General features: G+C 39.7%; 1 protein-coding gene across 5 annotated transcripts in view; it reads left to right on the top strand.

Annotated features, from left to right (window-relative positions):
- Window positions 1-19342, top strand: part of PDE11A (phosphodiesterase 11A) — a 145540-nt gene that overhangs the window by 51583 nt on the left and 74615 nt on the right. For all 5 annotated transcript variants that reach the window (XM_062004894.1, XM_062004893.1, XM_062004896.1 and 2 more), the window contains exons 3-5: window positions 13412-13501; window positions 15521-15661; window positions 19169-19233. In XM_062004894.1, coding sequence (XP_061860878.1) covers window positions 13412-13501; window positions 15521-15661; window positions 19169-19233 — 296 coding nt within the window. The remainder of the gene's footprint in view (window positions 1-13411; window positions 13502-15520; window positions 15662-19168; window positions 19234-19342) is intronic.

Raw genomic sequence — 19342 nt, 5'->3', positions numbered from 1 at the left:
AATACAGTTGGTGTCCTGAGTCCCTGGCTTTCTTTTGAGCTGTCACTCAAATTCTGGATCTCACTTGCATAAGTAAACTTGCTTCCTATTTTGGTTCTACTTGAACAGAAGCCACCCTTTCCATCCCCTTTGGACTAATGCTGCAAACAGTGGGCAGTCAGAGAGGCTAAACTTATTCATACCAGGAACAATTTAACCTGGGAAGTCTAGTTGGTTTATGTGTTACATTCATGCCTTTGTATTCCAATTGTGGTTGTAGTCCAAAGGAGAGGCTTCCTGACATTGTCTTTAGTCAGGCAAGAACGCCTGCCTTGCTGAAAAAGGGGCTCAGCATGGCAAAAGATCAGACTTCTGCAGTAAGCTCTTCCAGCAACATTCTCTTTCTGTTAAAGTCCAATATGAAAACAAGTTATTGTTCAAGTAACTTTTTCTTCAAAAATCACAAAACCCCTTCTGAAGTATATGAGAGAAGAACCTGAATAAACAGTAGTATCACTGTGATCTCAATGCAGACTGTCATATACAGATGAGCTAAATTCTTTTTTTGGTTAAACTGCATGCAATATTTATGCAACAACAGGATGAAGTTTCACTCATGATTCAGAGCAACGTGTCCAGTTCTGAGCTTCCCAGTACAAGAGAGACATGTACATACTGGACAGAGTCCAACAAAGTAACACAAAGATGATTCAGGGACTGGAGCATCTCTCCTATGAATAAAGGCTGAGGGAGATGAGACTGTTTAGCAGAGACTACTCATGGCAGGGGAGTTTTATCTGTGTCATGGCTTGACATGACAGCCTTTTCTGGTAAGGGGGAAGGAGCTGTGAAGATGACTCCTGTAAGAAATTGCTCGCAACTCTCCCCAGCTCTGAGCCAGACCCACGTCTGGGGCTGAGCCAATTACATGCCTCCACGATCACTTTTTAAGAAGCTGGAAGGGGAGGTTTCTTCCTCCATCTTCTTTCCTTCTTCTGCCCCTTCTTTTTCTTCTGGCTGGTGGTGGTGCAAGGAGTAGGAACAGTGAGAGAAACAACCATGCGGACTCCCAAGATCAGTGATGAAAGAGAGGAGGAGATGTGCTGGAGCAGAGACTCCCCTGCATTCTATGGAGAGGACTGGTGAAGCTGAGATTTATTTTCATTTCTTTAAAGACCCCGCATCGGCGGTAGAGACTCATTTTGAAAATGAGCCCATATCAGGGACAGGGACTCATTTTGCTAAAGCTGACCCCGGACCAGGGGCAGCGATTCACTTCATTAAAGGCCCCGAGCCAGGGACAATGATTTTGGCCGGAGGAGGCCTTGTCCCGAGGGAGGGACCCAATATCCACAGCTTTGTGTCTACAGTTGTGTTGTATGAAAAATCAACTTTGAAGTGATACTTATTGCTCCTATGCCAATTTAAGGTTCTGGTCTGCAATTCTTTTTTTAACATTGAAAGTATCAGTATTCACTGCTCTCACTCAATACCAAGATCTTCCTGTCTCATGCAGTGACATTTATAACAGCTTTTAAAGCAATGTCTTCGGGCAGTCTGCCTCTCCTGATTCAGGCATAGTGGGAACCAGGAGCTTTTCCAAAATTTTGACAAATTTTTTCTCTGTGACCTTCTGCCTCCTCTCAGATAAGTCATTTCTCTTTCTCTGGCTCAGTTTTTGCATCTAGAAAAAAATTACAGCATGATATTTAGAAGGACTTTAGAATGTCACTGCTGTAAAACTTCCTTCATGGTATGCTAAAGTGCTTTGACATACTCAGATTTAAGGCACTGCAGAGCTTCCTGCCTTATGCAATGGCTGTGGTCTTCTGTGCCTAGGGATGGGCTTTTAGTGGCTCATCTTCAAATAAGAGAGAGCAGTCAGGCAGTAACAGCCCCTCTTGGTCTCACTGGAAAACATTACACAGGTAAAATGTCCTCTGTGAATCTTGTCATCCTGACTTTTGTTAAGGTGATTAAATAATTTACATGTGTCAAAGATAACTGATATTCAGCCTTCAAATGAGAGAAAGTTAATTGGTGGGTAGGAGTTCTTAACCTTTTGTGGTTCTGTTCATTCATGTTATTTCAGATGAAGTAAGAAAAGCTGCCTAGCACTTCTCTGTAAGATTTTCCTACAAAGGGTGGTGCCCTGACAACTTTCAAAACCAATGGATGGAAAGAGTAGACTAGACAAAGAAATGTCATCTGTAATTGTCAGGTTGATTTAATGGCCTTCTAACTGCAGGACATCACACAGACATGGTGCATACCTCCACCATCCAGATCTGATAGTCTTTGGTAGCCTTTGCAGTGAGGAGTTTCCATGGCTTTCAACTCTATTATCATACAGAAGCATGTTGGTTTACTGGTTATCAGGGGGAGTTAACATGGCTTCACCAACGGGAAATCCTGTTTGACCAACCTGAGAGCCTTCTATGAGTGCATAACCGGATGGCTAGATGAGGAGAGAGCAGCAGATGTCATCTACCTTGATTTCAGCAAGGCTTTTGACACTGTCTCCCACAACACGCTCATCAGAAAGCTCAGGCAGTGTGGCTCTGATGAGTGCAGTCCTAACTCAGGCTTCCTGCAAGGTGACTTTTCCTTTTAGTCAAGCCTGTTGTGCATTTGCCAGACTCTCAGGATTAGATGCTGAATGCCAAGTGTTGGGCTTACGCATGCTTATGCTAGCTTTCAGATACTCCTTGTGTCAGTGCTTTTTGTCTTTGACTACTACTCCTGCTCTTCCTCAGTTCACACACTTCTGATTTGAATAGAAACACTAATTGTTAACTTTTCCAACTGCTTCTTGTGTAACTTTTCTCTTCCTGTTGTCCCCTCTTTTCCTGATGGAAAACCTGGCTTAGTATGATGTGTTGAACAGCAGAGTGGCAAAGTGTTTGGTGGGACAGGGCTTATTACTGGGCATCACTGATTCAGGTGTGTGTAAAATAAGGGGAGATCTCCAGTGTAAATAGCTGAATTTTTACATATATGAAATAGAACACTGAATCCTAGAATAGCAGCTATTTTACATATATTTAAATTACTTTAGACTTCTTAGTTTTTAACAGAGATGTTTTCATGTTTCAGATTTATTTATTTAAATGCAACGGCATTTAAAATGAGATGCTCTGTGGAAATTTACAGTACAATTTATTGTCCTTCCTGCTTTATACTGAGTGCTAAATTCAATGCAATGTTTAAAAGTTTAAATATGTCTTACAGAATATTGCTAAAAATAGATTTATTAGCCACTGACAATGATTTTTTGTGTATGACATAATAATTCAGTGGGGCTTGTTCAGATTTTGTTTTGTTGAGCTTCACCTCCTGCTAGTGATGGCAAATATGAGTAATGTTTAGCTGTAAAGTGTCCAGGGCAAGAAACCTCAAAATATTTGCCAGACAAAAGGAAATGGGATTACTAGAGGTGTGTAGTTTTGACTGTATGAGCAGTTTTACAAGCATATTACTGATAATCATATTCAATGTGTTCATTTGTTTTCCCTGTTTAAAGATCTTCAGTGATCAGTAGGAAGAAGATGGGGTTTGTGCTGTAGCAACTGGAGGGCAGTAATGGAGGCCAGAAGGATGTCAAAAGCTAAGGCTGTACCCATTTAAGCTGCACTCCTGCCCTTTCCTGCCCCTCAGTCCTACATGCTATGGTCTGCCAGTGCTGTGACTTGTGAGAACAGTGACTTACATTGGATTCAGATTTTAAAACTGTAATTAAGTCAGCTCATACAGGATATTGGTGTTGTAATCTGTCTGGTGATGCAGTTATCTAGTTAGAACCTGTGCCAGTAATTACATGAGGCAGGCACACAAGCACAGAGTCAATGGCTGAAGAAATGCTCCTGTGGTCCTTTTCAGGTCATTTACAGCCACCAAAAGCTTCCAGAGTTGGATAGTGACCTTTATAGGACAGAAAAGCTGCCATATGTCTGTGAGCATTAGGGCATTTTAGTGGTACTGCATAAATAATAACCACATGCAAATAGAAACTAGAAAATCAAAAAGTTGTCATAGGCAAAAGAAAATTGGCCCAGGAGCCGCTGCAGATTCACTGATATAGGCAGGAGCTATATACCTTATTTGTATGCCCGTAATTCATGAGGTTTCTCTAGCAAGCGATTGTTCTGTCCATGCTTGAGGTGGAAAAATAATTTTGGAAAACATTTCTGTGGATCACAAACCTAGGCCACGATGAGATTTTACCAGAGGTGTAGATAGCCAGACAATGCACAGCTGGTGAAGGGCAATGGAGTTGCATGAATGCTTGCACTTAACCATTTTGCAATTGATTTTATTGTTTTCAGAATTCAATGGAATATTTGGTTCTCTGAACCTATTTTTAACACTTCAGGAAGTGTTTCAAAGGGGAACTGGCTTACCTGACCTGATTTTAAGTATGTCCACGAAACATTTATAGCTTTGAATGATAGCAAAGACATTTACTTTAAACAGACATTTTTTCTGTTTCTAGGAAGCCTATATTAGCTTGCTTACCTTCAGGCTTACCAAACAAGATTTGTAAAGGTAAGTGGCTCTTGTGGCCATTAAAGGAAACAACTGGACCAGAAAAGCATTTGCTGAGAGCTTAACCTGGCTTTTTTTGCCGGAGAGGGTACACGAGCCTTACTGAGAGGCTACTTTCTTCCATCAGGCATCAAAATTGTTTTCTTTTGTGACCACAGGCAGGCAGATGCTTCGAGTATGTCAGAAGCCGTGAGTTAGACTATATCTATTGGATGGTTATGGCAGTGGATGCTCTCAGAGGATGCCTAGCGTGGATAAAACTACATGTGGGGGAGGCAGAGTAAATGTTGTTGCATTTAGCTGTAGCTGAACTCAAGGCTTCTTTCAAGCCAGCAAGCATTTTACCTTTGTAGTGTGCTGCCATTGCAGCAACTGACTGTTTTTCATGAGTGGATGATAGCTTCTTGTATTGTCCGCGTGCATGCAGCTTCGTTGTCTGTATTGTTACCTGTCATTAAAAAACAAGAGAGCAAAAGATGTGATTGGGTTGGATGAGTGAATGGTGAGGTGGATTGAGAACTGTCTTTTTGACAGAGCCCAGAGGGTGGTGACCAACATCACAGAGTCAAATTGGAGGCTTATGGCCAGTGGGTTTCCACAGGGATCGGTTCTGGGGCCAGTCTTGTTCAACATCTTCATCAGCAACCTGGATGAGGGGACAGAGTGTACCCTCAGCAAGTTCCTTGATGACACCAGACTGAGAGGACTGGCTGATTCCCCAGAAGGCTGTGCTGCCATTCAATGGGATCCCAACCAGCTTGAGAGTTGGGCAGAGAGGAACCTCATAAGGTTCAACAAGGACGAAGTGTTGCTACACCTGGGGAGGAACAACCCCATGCACCAGTACAGGCTGGGGATTGACCTGCTGGAGAGCAGCTCTGCAGAGAGAGACCTGGGAGTCCTGGTTGATTATAAACTGAACATGAGCCAGCAATGTGGCCTCATGGCCAAGAAGGCCAATGGCACCCTGGGGTGCATCAAAAAGAGTGTGGCCAGCAGATCAGGGAGAGTCTCCTACGCCTCTGCTCTGCCCTGGTGAGGCCTCATTTGTAGTCCTGTGTCCAGTTCTGAGCTCCCTAGCTCAAGAGGGACAGAGAACTTCTGGAGAGAGTCCAGCACAGGGCCACCAAGATGATCAGGGGACTGGAGCATCTTCCTTAAGAGGAAAGACTGCAGGATCTGGGGCTGTTCAGCCTGGAGGAGACTGAGGAGGTATCTCATTAATATTTACAAGTATTTAAAAGGCAGCAGTTTTCTGTGGTGTCCAGTAATGGACAAAATCTGTGTCCTGGTTTAGGCCCATTAGGGAACAAAAGACTACGATTAGCCTCAAATATTAAAGACCTGTGGATTGCTAAAGGGCAGGGAGAGCTTAATTGCCACTTAAGGTTCAGACCAAAACAGACCAGGCTACTCGGCTTGGGGAGGAAAACAGAAAATAATTTAATGCAATACCAACTAAAACATAACCATAAAACCCCAAAACATAACCAAAATAAAACACAGAATGGTACAATGATAAAAGAGTCAAACCAGTCCTTTAAGACCACCTTCTCCCCACTCTAAACTTCCAGGCTCAGAGTCCTGATCCTGGTGTTTTTACCCCCTCGTCCCCTAACAGCCCAGAGGGGCAGGGAGTGGGGGTTTCAGTCAGTCTCTTCCTGAGATCTTCTGCTGTTGTCTCTCCTCAGGGCAGGTGGGCTCTGCCCCAGTCGTCCCTGCAGCTCCATGGGGTACCTCACACACACGGCAGCCCTGCATGAGCTGCTCTGATGTGCATTTATCCCAAAAGTTGCAGCTCCTTTCTGCCTCTCGTGTGGGGCTGCTCTGCGGCGCGCAGGCTCTCCAGCATGGCCTGTGCCATGGCCGTCTCCTCACACAGTCCCTCACCCGTCTGGGTGCACTCACACGAAGCTGCTGGTGGCTCTCAGTCCTGCCATGGCCCTGCATGGGTTGCAGGGATACAGCCTGTGTTCTCACCACGGCTTGCAGAGGGGTCCCTGGTCTGGTGCTCCTCCTTCCTTCCTCCTCCTCTGACTGTGGGGTCTGCGTGGTCACCTCCATCTTGTATCACTCTTACGCTTCCTAGCAGCACTTTGAATTCCCATCCCTAAATAGTGATGGCAGAGGTGCCAGATTGGCCCAGCCGGGCCGGACGTGAGTCTGAACCCAGGAGCTGGGGGAGAGTCCAAAAACTCTTTACTGGGTCTTCACTGCAACTCCCTCACCCTGTTACCAAGCAAAAGCTGCTCCTTGCTAAACCATGACAATCTGGAACACAAAAAGTTCCATTTAAACATAAGAAAAAGCTATTTCACTGTGAGGGTGAGGGAGCCCTGGCACAGGCTGCCCAGGGAGAGTGTGGAGTCTCCTTCCCTGGAGGTTTTCAAGATCCACCTGGACACGTTTCTGTGTGACCTGATCTAGGTGGACCTGCTTGAGCAGGGAGTTGGACTAGATGATCTCTAAAGGTCCCTTCTAACCCCTACTATTCTGTGATTGTGTGACTCTATGATACATTTAGATCTGTAGATGTGAACACCTATATTCCTAAATAGGGTAAGAAAAGTAGTATTTATTTCTGGTTTTGAGTGATGTAGAGTTTGTGCTTTTTGTGCGGGTAAGACAACACTGAGGCTATATACCTTCTTCCTGTGATGAGAAAATTTCAAAACTTATTTCCTATGAGACATCCAATTCTAGAAACTAGCCTTGTTTTGCACTTTTAAAATAGCCAGCAGGGGCTCTTCTTGGCTAACAAGGAAATGGTTTGCATGCTTCCTAAAGACCATTGTCCCTGAGCTGTAGGATGAAGGGAAAGGCCGAATCTCCCGAGAACATGTGTAGTGGCAAAACATGGACTGAGTGATGTTAGAAAATGGAATGATTGTGGAAAATTTTGATTGTTTTACTTCTGAAAGGACAAGGAGCTGTATTATATGTGTAAATTATCCACTTTTGTTTGGTGTTGTGACTAAGCTATTTTTATAGTGGTGTGGTGAACTCTTTCATTGTTAATCTGAATGAATATTACGAAGTTTGTGTGATGAATGTGGATTTTTGTGAGAATTCTTTAATATGTGATTCACAGAGGTGAGGGGTAGAATGTAGTGGTTTTGTGTGGTCAGGTTTTGGTAGTAGAGGGGTACAGGGGTGGCTTCTTTAAACAAGGAAGCTGCTAGAAGCTTCCCCTGTAGCTGATAGGGTCAGTGCCAGTCAATTCTATAAGATGGACCCACAGCTGACCTAGGCCTGGCCAATTAGTGACTGAGGTAACACCTCTGTGAATAAAGTATTTGAGAAGGGGAAGAAGTTGCTGTGCACTTGCTAAACATCAGCAGCAGCAGAATGGAGTGAGAATGTGAGAACAACATCTCCACAGACACTAAGGTCAGTGGAGAAGGAGGAGGAGGAGGTGACCAGGTACCAGAGGGGAGGTTCCTCTGCAACCTGTGAAGCCCCTGGTGAAGCAGGCCCTGGCTCTGCAGCCCATGAAGGCCACAGTGGAACAGAGATCCACCCATAGCCCATGGAAGACCTCATGCTGGAGCAGGTAGATGCCTGAAGGAAGCTGAGACCCCATGGGAAGCCTGTGCTGGAGCAAGTTGCTGGCAGGACCTGGAAGTCTGTGGAGAGAGGAGCCCATGATGGACCAGGTCTGCTGTCAAGACTTATGACCTTGTGAGGGACCCACACTGGAGCTGTTCCCTGAAGGACTGTTTTGCCCATGGATGAGACTCACATTGGGGCAGTTTGTGAAGAGCTACACCCTGTGGGAAGTGAATTGCAGTCTGTGGGAAGGACCCATGTTGGAGAAGTTCATGCAGGACTATCTCTGAAAACTGAGACAGAAGGGAAATGTGTCACATCTGAAGAAACTGAGGTGTTGTAGCATAGGTGTACAAATGCTGATGTGACTAGTCAACTATGCAAGCAGGTATGGAACTTTGGGCTATAAAATTGTGATTATGAAGACAAAACATATGGAAGACTCCTGAAATTCTGAGGGCAACTGATGTGCTTCATCAGGATTTCAGAACTGATGCCATTTAAAAACAAAAAAAGATCAAAAACCACACAGGTTTCAGCTTTCCTGTCCTAGCAATTTAATATTGCAGAATTTGGGAATGCTTTACGCTTTCAAATATCAAGGTACTGGTTCAGTTCTTATTGTGAATTTAAAGGTCTAACTGTGGGCATACAAGCTTGGAGATGTGTGGAGATACTAGAGCAGTGGGAATATATACCTCTGTGGGAAGGAAAGGGTAACTATGGTTAGGACAGTCATTTGGTCTTATCGGTGTAGTTTTGCAGAAGAGATACGTCATCTTCAGGACCTATCTGAATATGTGAGTTTCACGATTTAACATTAGAACTCCTAGTGCTTAGTAGTTGTATTTTAATACCTATAAGCCCATAATGAAATAGTAGTATTTAGAAATGAAAAAGTTATTAGAATTATAGAATAATTACAATTGGAAAAGACCTTTTAAGATCAAGTCCAACAACTAACCTAACAGTGCCAGGCCCATCACCAAACTAAACCAGATACCTCAACACCTCATCTATGCATCTTCTAAATATCTCCAGGGATGGAGACTTCACCAACTCACTGTGCAGCTAATTATGATGCTTAAAAACCCTCTCAGTGAAAAATTTCTCCCTAATGTCCAATCTAAACCTCCCTGGCACAACTTGGAACCCATTTCGTTGTGTCCTGTCATTCATTACTGGAGAGAGGAGATCGACCCCTACCTCAATACAACTCCCCTTCAAGTAGTTGTAGAGAGTGATCATGTCTTCTCTCAGCCTCTTCTTCTCTAGGCTAAACATCCCCAGCTCCCTCAGCCACTTTTCATCAGACTTGTTCTCCAGACCCTTCACCAGCTTATTGCCCATCCACACACTCCAGCACCTCAATGTCCTTCTTGTAGTGAGGGACCCAACACTGAACACGGTATTTGAGGTGTGACCACATATTAAACTGGTGCCTGGTACTTCACCTTCTTTTTGTAGAAGGTTTCTTGCCCTGGTGAAATATGTAACAATTTGTAAGTAGGCATAACTTTTTAGTATAGATATTCCACTGTGAATGTGTGAGGTCACTGTAGTTGCTACCAAAGCATGCAGTACTTGTTGGAAGGGGAAGACACAAACACACACACACACACACATATGCATGCACGCATGTGCACACAAATCCCGCCCCCCCCCCAAATCTCTTCCAGCATCTCAGCAGGTTCATTAGATTAGCTCAGACTGAACATCATTTTTATAAAATGTACTGTTACATATTTACTGATTTGTTTGTTAATATGCCACAAAGTACTGTGATGAATCATTACAACTAATCTTATTTGCCAAAATAAATTAATGAGGTATATCCGTTATAGCTGTGTTTTTGATGTTTTATATTCTATTTGCTTTCTTTGGAAATTGCTTTGTTTAATAATTCTGCAAGCTTTTTTCTTGTCATTAGTTCAAAATAGATGTGGACAGACATTTTCTTTTAGATATACTCCATTTTGCTCCAAAATATTTTTTTTAGTGGCCTTCAGTATAGCAAAGGGGAATTATTTTATGTCAATCAGAAGGGTATGTCAGGTGTTTTTCCATGAGTTTCACACCAATATTTTGTTCATTGCTGTAATGGAAACACATTGCATACTTAACTTTTGGACCAGGTGTTGGTGGTTTCTTTTCAAGTTCCAGCATCAGGTAAAACCTGTCCAGATGTTGGCTGGTAGAGGCAAGCTGTCCTGACCTGTCTAGTGCTGCAGAAAGAAAAACAGATGGGGAAAAAGAAAACAGCTCCTTAACAAGATCTTGTCTTGCTAAGGCAAACTAAAATAACAATGTCATTTATCTCTGTCATTTCCCATCACGTGCTGCTTAACAGTGTTTCTATGGCCAACCTTTCAATACTTTGTCCTTATAATAGAATTTAATTTTCTGCCCAATTTATTTGCTGTTCCCAAAAGTCAGTATTATATTACTGAAGCTTATTCATGTTGGAAAATTAATGTAATAAAATATGGATTATGTTTTATGCTCATTGTAAGTTACATCCTTCTGTTTAAGGAGAACTAGTAGTAATCATCAGGAATCTAAATAGAATTACAGTGCATTATGGTTCAGTGACGCAATATGTTTTTACCTTGGAGCACCAGAGGATTAGTAATTATATACCTATCACTTAAAAAGAGGGAAAAGAAAATATGTCCAGCTTATGGTATTACATGCCATTTCCTCAACTCTTTTCATTTTCTTTACATGTAAAAATTCCTAAAGTGAATCTGACATAACAATACCAGCTCCTTACTTTATGTGTCTAAGAGAGATAGAAGTTGACTATTACGTTACTCTATACTAGTATGGAGTGTCAACAGCCAAAGCATCACCATGTTGAAGGCGCTTGTAAAGCAGTCCTGCAGATTTAACTTCATAATTAGAAATGACAATATGATAACTGCTTTCTACTCCATTCTGCCATTTTGGTTAAGAAAAGCAACCTTATTTAAAAATCACTTACCATCAAAAATATCTTTATTCTTTGTTTATTCAATATTTTATTACAATTTGTATTACAATGATACATGCATTTTTTATGTATTAATGTATTTTTAAATATTATGATTATATGTAATTATATATGCATTACAATATATTTGTATTACAATTTGTATTTGTATTACAAAAGTGGTTTAGGTAGTGGGCACCCTTACTGTCCAAAAAGGACAAACTGGGAATGATGGTAAGCTTTTGTCAGTCATTTTTAGGTGTAAACGGGGATAACTGATTTATCTGTTATCAAAGAGTGGTTTCTCTCTAACTGACGGTTGGTTTTCATTTCTTTTTTTTTTCAATAGCTGTGGCCATTTTTTTCTTCTACTGATTATCTTAACTTGGTGTCTTCTTGTTAGTTGTACTGCAATTTACGCAATTAGTTTGAGTGATTTAAAGAATGACATAAGTCAGCAACTTTCCAGACTCTAGACATTTCATATACTAGTGCTTTAAGGACATTGATTTCAGTATAGAGTCAGTGCCCTCGAATTTTGGATTCCGAAGAGCACTTTTTACCAATATTGCAAAATTGTGTTTCCTTCTTGCTAAAAAAGACAGCATTGCTAGCTGGTTTTAGGATGGCTGAACTTTCATAAACTTCTTGTATGCTTTCCTTTGCCACAGATCACATTACATTTGGGAGTAGAGGTTCTGATGGGGAGATAATAAATACCAGTACTTACCTATTTTTATTAAGTAGAAATGTATCCAATTTCATATGATATATTCATAATTGCACTAAAGATCAGATTTTTCTCAGGTTGAAGTTTTTCTGCTCTATGTCTTGGCTGTGGTATTTAGTACTATTACAAGAAAATACAGATAGGTTTTTTTCTTTCATTTTAGAAATGAAAACTGAAATATGCAAAATTCTCCGAGAAGTTCTTATAAGAAAAGAACCTCTCTAGCAATTTGTTACACTCTTACTTTATTTTTCATGTGTTCTTGCCTGCAGATCTGGTGTGATAGTTGGCTAGTTTAATTACTGCCTCTTTGAGAGGATGAGCGTGTGCAGAGGCTATTGTATGTCATTTTCCTTCAGAGAGAAGAATCATGACAAGAGGACAAAAGCAGCGTGCAGATGAGCAGTACAAGTATATTTGTGTGCACCCCTAAAGTCTACTTTTATTCTGACAGAGTGGCAACTGACAAGTTGCAAGATTCAGAGGATCTGAAGATCCTTTTGGAAAACTCATCATTACTCAAACACAGATTAAGTAAATGTGTAACCAATGGAGTGTTTAAGGAAGATAAAGTACAACAGCAAGCAGTTGCTGTTGTTTCAGTTACTCTGGATGCTTACAATTTGTGTGGGTTCTTTTGTCAAATTGCATCAATTGCTCATCTGAGTTGGCAGCACTTTTCTAATTAAATGGAATTTCAAAGACAAATGCCACTTTCTTGATGCCCAAACGTGTCACAGAAGGGATGCTTCCAGTCATCAGACCAAAGAGAAGATAGGTTAGCTGCTGCAGCATTCCTTTGGCTGTGTAAACAGCAAAGTTGCCCAACCTAGGTAACTGACTTTGCAAACATGAAGACTGTTCAGCACCTGTAACGTTTACTTTATGTCTCAGGCATAAGCTGGGTAACTACTCAGCAGTGCAGCATGTTGCAGACTTGTTATCAGTATGTGACTTCAAAACACTTATATTACCGGACTTCAATGTATTGGTATCCCTGTGAAAGTGTCAGCCCTACAGGTATTCAAATATTTGGCTAGCCTAGTGTATTCATACCACACTGCTAGTCTAAAGTATGCCTAAAGTCAGAGCCGGCTGAAGTAATTTTGTGCACCTCAAAATATTTTCCCAGTCTTTTTTAATAGTGATGCATCAAGAGCCTGGTTTCTCAAGCATGTTCTTTAACCTTTTGGGGTTTTTTTCCCCTTCATCAAGAAGAGAATCAACCTTAGATCTGTTTGCTATGTTCTGTTGTGCTGGTATTCTCCAAAATCTACATCCTGTATAAATCAGCAGGAATTTGACTGAAGCATATTTTTTCTAGTGAAACTGTAGTGTCTGCAATAATTTAATGTAGTCTTCAGTAGACTTGAGAATCGGCAGTTTTCCAGGAAAGTTACAGAGATCCCTCACTGCTTGGACTTGGGAAATAAAATTCTTTCCTACTCATTCAATCTCTGTTCCATCCATTTTATGGGCATTGCCTATAATGATATTTTTTTTTATGTTTAGTGTTCTACTGAAGAGTGAGCCAAGACCCTGCTGGGACTTAGTGCCCAAGTTTATTTCTCTTTGTTAGTAACATGAGTGTCTAATTGTGGTTGTTTTTATTGACTAGGGGTTTCTTTTGATACCAGGTGATGCAGATGTATCTCCCTTTCTGTGGGATTGCCATATCCAATGCCCAGCTATTTGCAGCTTCAAGGAAGGAATATGACAGAAGCAGGGTAAGTAAAAATATATGTATTAGACCAATGTGAAATCTTAATCTTTTGTCCCTTCAGATTCCAGCTATGCATATGTGTTTGCTAAGCAGACAGTTTTAACTGATCATTTTTTAAAAATGCGTTTTCAACAGATCACAGTCTTGACTGAGGCATCAAGCAGAGAGTGTGGGAGGGAAATACGCTGCTGGTGGTAGCTGTTGTTTCATGATGTCAGTTCCATGTGCTGTAGTGCTGAAATGATTGTGTTTGTGACACAGACAGTGTAGGAGAGAGTGTTACTTTGGCAGAGATTCAAACTCTCATAAAATTCCAGTAGTATCAAACCTTTGCCATCCTCCTTAATTTGCAAGATTCAATTCATGTACAAGTAATGTGGATACATCTTTATAAAAGTAAACAAGAAAAAAACCTGTACATGAAGGATTTTGACAGCATGTGTCTACATAGATTCACTACTCACATTACTCATGATTGCTGGTGCCATGCATGAGTTGAGACGGGAGGCTCCAAAGAAGTGAAAATAATGCTGAATGCCATTTACTTCCCAGAGAAGTCTTTATTTTTTTAAGAAATAAAATGATGATTTGGAGGGGTTTTGAGTAATTGTTGTCTTTTTTTAAAATTCACCTTTCCTGCAGTGATGGGAAATTATATAGATATTATTATCATAGATCACTCTTCCAAAGATCCAATAGAAATGCCACAGTGTTTAACCTATTTTTACTTCACAGAACAGGGGGGACTGTAGGGGAGTGGGTCTGTGTATAGAGCATTGACATCTGTACATTTGGGATTTTGGTGCTTTCCATATATGTAAACTAGTGATTTGTAATTGTCACATTGGAAACAAACAATAGCTCTTTCTGATAGTGTATATATTTAATGATCATGAAGCATCTGAGCTTGTCTTCTCATCAGATCTGGCTACAGATCACTATATTTTGGGGTGGACATTTGGAGGAGACTTGAGGGAAAATTACATTTTTCTGCCAAAGATCTTTTTCTTTGATCTTCAAAAAAAACATTTATTTGGCTACATAGAGACTTAAAATTTGGTGCGTATTCCCAGCCTGCAGGAAACAATGATAGACTTTCGAGAAGTTGGTATTTAATCTTCTGAGGCAAGCACTCCGCAGAAAAATATTAGGAGCATTCTTATTCTTCATTAGAAAATTATAAATTCTGGTGGTTGGATACATCAGGAAACTGGATTAGAGATACAGATTCTTTGTTCCTTGTTGATGCTTCATCAATGTGAGACATAACAAATATCAGTGCCACTTGACAGCTTCATAGTGAACTGTACTTAATTGCATTTCTGACCTGTTAGTGCTCTTTAGCTTTGCCTAGTCCATGGCTGAAATTAGTCGGCAAATAGCACATGATGGACAAGCTCATACTTTGCCTTCACTCTCAGACTGGACATCAATTGTGGCAACTTCCAGTGACTGTGACCAACATTTTGCTAAGGACCACTGCATTAGGAGAGCTAAGATCACTAATGTTTATGTGCTTACTATATGGATGTTCTTAGTATTGGTCCCCTAAAGCAGAATAATGAAAGAAGCATGTTTCTTTGAACCCATGGTAAGAAAGAACATGACCTATTATTTTTGAAGTTGATGAAAAGAGATGCCATTAATTTTAAGACATTGTATTTGACACACGTTGTGTTAGTGGTAAAGACCGAATCGGATTGCTGTTGGAATATAGAGTATTGTGATTTTTTTTTTATTTCCAGCTTTGAACATATAGAATGGGTAATAAATGATTAAAATTAGTTTAAATACACCAGTAGATTCAATATAGCAAATCAAATAACTTGATCCATAGAGTGTGTTTGGAGTGTTGCACTACAGCCATTGTTTCATTTTTTAACCACGAGGAACTTTATTTGAATGAAAATTTCAATGGATCCTTCATATTAAAATCAGTCCCAGAGATTATGCCTCCTTTGCAATGTTCCATGTATTTATTAACTCTTCAAGAAATACAAGAGATTTTTGTCCTTGTATGCAGGCTTTACTGGAAGTAGTGAATGACCTCTTTGAGGAACAGACTGACTTAGAGAAAATTGTAAAGAAAATTATGCATCGGGCCCAAACTCTGCTGAAGTGTGAACGATGCTCAGTGTTACTTCTTGAAGATATTGAATCACCAGTAAGTATGGCTGCCCATTCAGCAGAAAGTTTTATATTTCGGTGGTGGAATAGCAGCTTTTATTGTGGTGAAGTTGATTCATATCATACATAAGTACTGGACAGCAAATATTCTTCCAGCACATCATTCTTAATTGTAAGTTAGGTACAGGTTGAATCTTTATCGATAGCACTGTTGTGAATTAACCCCAGTAGGTAACTAAGCTCCACACAGCCACTTGCTCATTTCCCCAGTCCAGTGGGATGGAAAGAGTAATTGAAAGGGTAAAAGTGTGAAAAGTTTTGCATTGAGATAAAGATAGTTCAGTCACTAATGCAAAAGCTATGTGCCACAAGCGAAGCAAAATAAGAAATTTGTATGCTACTTCCAGTTGTAAGGTCCCTCTTCCTCCAGCTTTATATGCTGAGCATGACATCCTGTGGTGTGGAATATCCTTTTGGTCAGCAGGGGTCAGCTGTCCCATCTGTATTCTCTCCCGTCTTATTGTGCATCCCTAAATCTACTATTCACAGGATAAGCAGGGTGAGAAACAGAGGAGGCCTTGACACTATGTACAGCACTGTTCAGCAATAATGAAAACATCTGTGTTAGCAGTGCTGTTTTCATCATAAATCTAAAACATGTCACCAATCAAACTACTATGAAGAAAATTAACAGTATCCCAGCCAAAACTAGTATAGCCAATTTTCAAAGGGAAACAGAAAGGTATATGATTCCTTCTGGTCATTTGAAGGTATTTAATGCAGTGTTTGCAAGTTGCTAATGGATCTGTCAGGCATGTCATCCAGATTATATATGCCATGATTCTCAGTTGTTGTGTGATGGAATTAGTGCTTACTACAGAGCTGCTAGGGCAGCTTTACTGAGAAATAAGGTGTTCCTGTAGTATGCTTAAAAACAGAAAAATGACCTGATTTTTTTAATCAAATACTTATTTGCTCAGTTCCTTTCTTTCATGGGATAATCACTAGAAGGAAAGAAAAATCCTGTCTGTAGCTTCATTGAGATTTACCTGGAATTTATGACCTCACTAATATTTTCAGGATAATGACTTATCAAATGGATGGTGCTTGCAAGCAGTTTCAGAATGAGAGTTACATCATAAACCAAATCTTTTGTTTTCATTTTTAGAACTAAACTTTTCTGCATACATTTCAAGTATTTTGAGACATCGTTGTTGACATTTCTACAGTGTTGATCCTTTTGCATCTGTCTATTGTTTAACTGTGGCAAACTGAAATGTTTACATAGTTTCTGTTCTAGTAGATAACATGTTATGTCTTTAATGAGACTAATGGTCCTTCAGCAATAACAGATGAAAATGAACTAATCAAGACTTTGTTAACTGACAATCCTGTGTATTCAGCAACCCAGTGGGGTTTACATCAATCTAATTTTTTTCACAGTAGTCTCAGTAGCTTCTGAACTTATCATCAATATTGTTTTATGAAATCCAGTATTTTAATGCAGAGGAACAGCAAGACAGTGAGGAGTGAACCTGCAAAACGGAGTTTTCTCAGCTACTTTTGGTGGCTACTACTCCATGGAATTTGTGCCTTTCTGAAAGTTTCCCACTCATGCTAGCTGTTGGCAGGGGTATGTTTAGGAATAGCTATGTTTGCACATTTTAACAAGTTTCAATAGATTTCAAAATGAATAATGAGAACCAGACTCAGTTCCTAAACAGTGAAAACACTATGGAAAGATAAATCCTCTTGTAATTTTGACCTAGAAAAATAAAACCAATTGGAAAAGATACATTTACACACAAATGTATAGTCACATACTTTAATAGGAGAAGCTTTTGAATTGAACAGGTGAAAATACGATTTTTAGCATTACTGAAGTATGTTTCTTTCTTGCTATCACCTTGTCCACTTGAGCAAGCAATAAGTATTTCACTGCAGGCCTCTATTAAGTTGAACAGCTGGATGTAAGCTATGTGAAATCATTTGTCAAGAGTTGTATTTCATGCACAGTTTTGACAAGGGTTTTTACTGGGACTTTGTAGTACTGCCATTCATAGTGTATGAGAGCCTCTTTAAAAAATGTTTATCATTTCTATGACTACTGTTATTAGTAGTAAAGTAAGTGACTCCCTTTATATTGGTAGCTCCCTTCAGTGTTTTCATGCTATTCAACACAAACTATCATACTTTCTACTGATTTGAGAAGTAGTTGAAGGATAAAAATGATGTCTTTAATATCGTTATTTTTTCTATCCAAGTATCTTTGGATTCACTGACTCTATAATTGGTTATTTGTTGCTGGGCTGTGATAAGTTTAAATGATTATCAGAGACAGCATCATAAGCTTCCGTATATAGTAGAAAAATAGCCCATTATTTTCTTTCCTGGAGGAAATATATGATTCTCATTTCATTTAAACTAATAGAAATTAAGTACTTTCAATAGAGTATGCTTTAACTTACACTAGTTCTCATAAAAGCAAGATCGAGGTTTGTATTTTGTTTATATAGGTTTTATAGAATTCAACGTTTCTAATTCCTTTTCTCTTTTTAGATGCCTCACATTTATTTTATAATTACAAGATACAGATCTACTACGTTCTTATGAAATCCTATTGTGTTTGCAAGTATAACATGATTTTTATTTTTCACAGAACAGTACATTGTGCTAGTAGCAGACTGTGGATGGCATTGTTCACTTCATTTTTCTGCTCTTGGTACTATTTCTACCTTTGAGCATGCAGAGTTTTTTCCCAAGCTGGAGTCAATGAGTTCCCATTCCTCCAGACCAAATTCTGAAATGTGTATAGCTAAGATACTCCGTTAAGCCTAAACTTTTTCTAAACAGTTATAAATCTTATGCTAATTTGTAGTGGGAAAATAGCATTCTTCCACCCACTTGGTCATTTTTACTAATGGCAGAACAGTTATTTTCCCAATTTCCTTGTGTTTCGGAGGACAAACCTATATATATATCAAAATATATCTCCATAGAGTAATTCAACGTTAAGCCACATCTGAAATATCATCATTTGCACATTGTGTGAAAAGGTTTACAATAGCGAACTGAAGTGGAAGGTGGGGGCCCACGCTAGCATCCAAAAGTGTTACCTGTGTCCCATTAGCCACTCTTGAGATGTTTCACTTATGTGCTATTGGCACATATGTTCAAGGAAAATTTGTTGCAATTAGTAATGCAAATGGGTGTCTCTGTTTGTTTTAATATATTAAAAAAGTGAAGTTTGGGTAAAGCTCCATTTCAATTCATAATTCAAAGGCCTTTGAAAGGAAGCATATATTGTTGCAGAAAATAGTTTTATGAAGGAATCTAAAGATATCATTTGATTTGATTTTGTTTGTTAGTGAACTGTGCACAGTGTGAATTTTGAACATGAATTCTCTATTGGGAAAATACAGATTGAATTTTTATTCCAAGGCCATTGGATAAAAATATGGTTTAAATATGGGAACCTTACATTACTGTTTTCTTACATATTTATTCATCTTGATAACAAGCTTAAGTTACTTTTTTTGGACAGGTGGTGAAATTTACAAAATCCTTTGAGTTGTTATCTCCAAAATGCAGTGCTGATACTGACAACAGGTTAGTGCTTATGTCTTCTATGGAGTGCATTACTTTGTTTTTCACATACTTTAAAATTTCCTTGATCACAGTTTTATTTTCTTACGGTATTTGGATAGTTTTGATGGAA

Source organism: Colius striatus, chromosome 11 (assembly GCF_028858725.1).
Source record: "Colius striatus isolate bColStr4 chromosome 11, bColStr4.1.hap1, whole genome shotgun sequence".
NCBI lineage: Eukaryota > Metazoa > Chordata > Aves > Coliiformes > Coliidae > Colius > Colius striatus.
The sequence above is the reverse complement of the archived record's forward strand: the minus strand, read 5'-3'. Positions and strand labels throughout refer to the sequence as shown.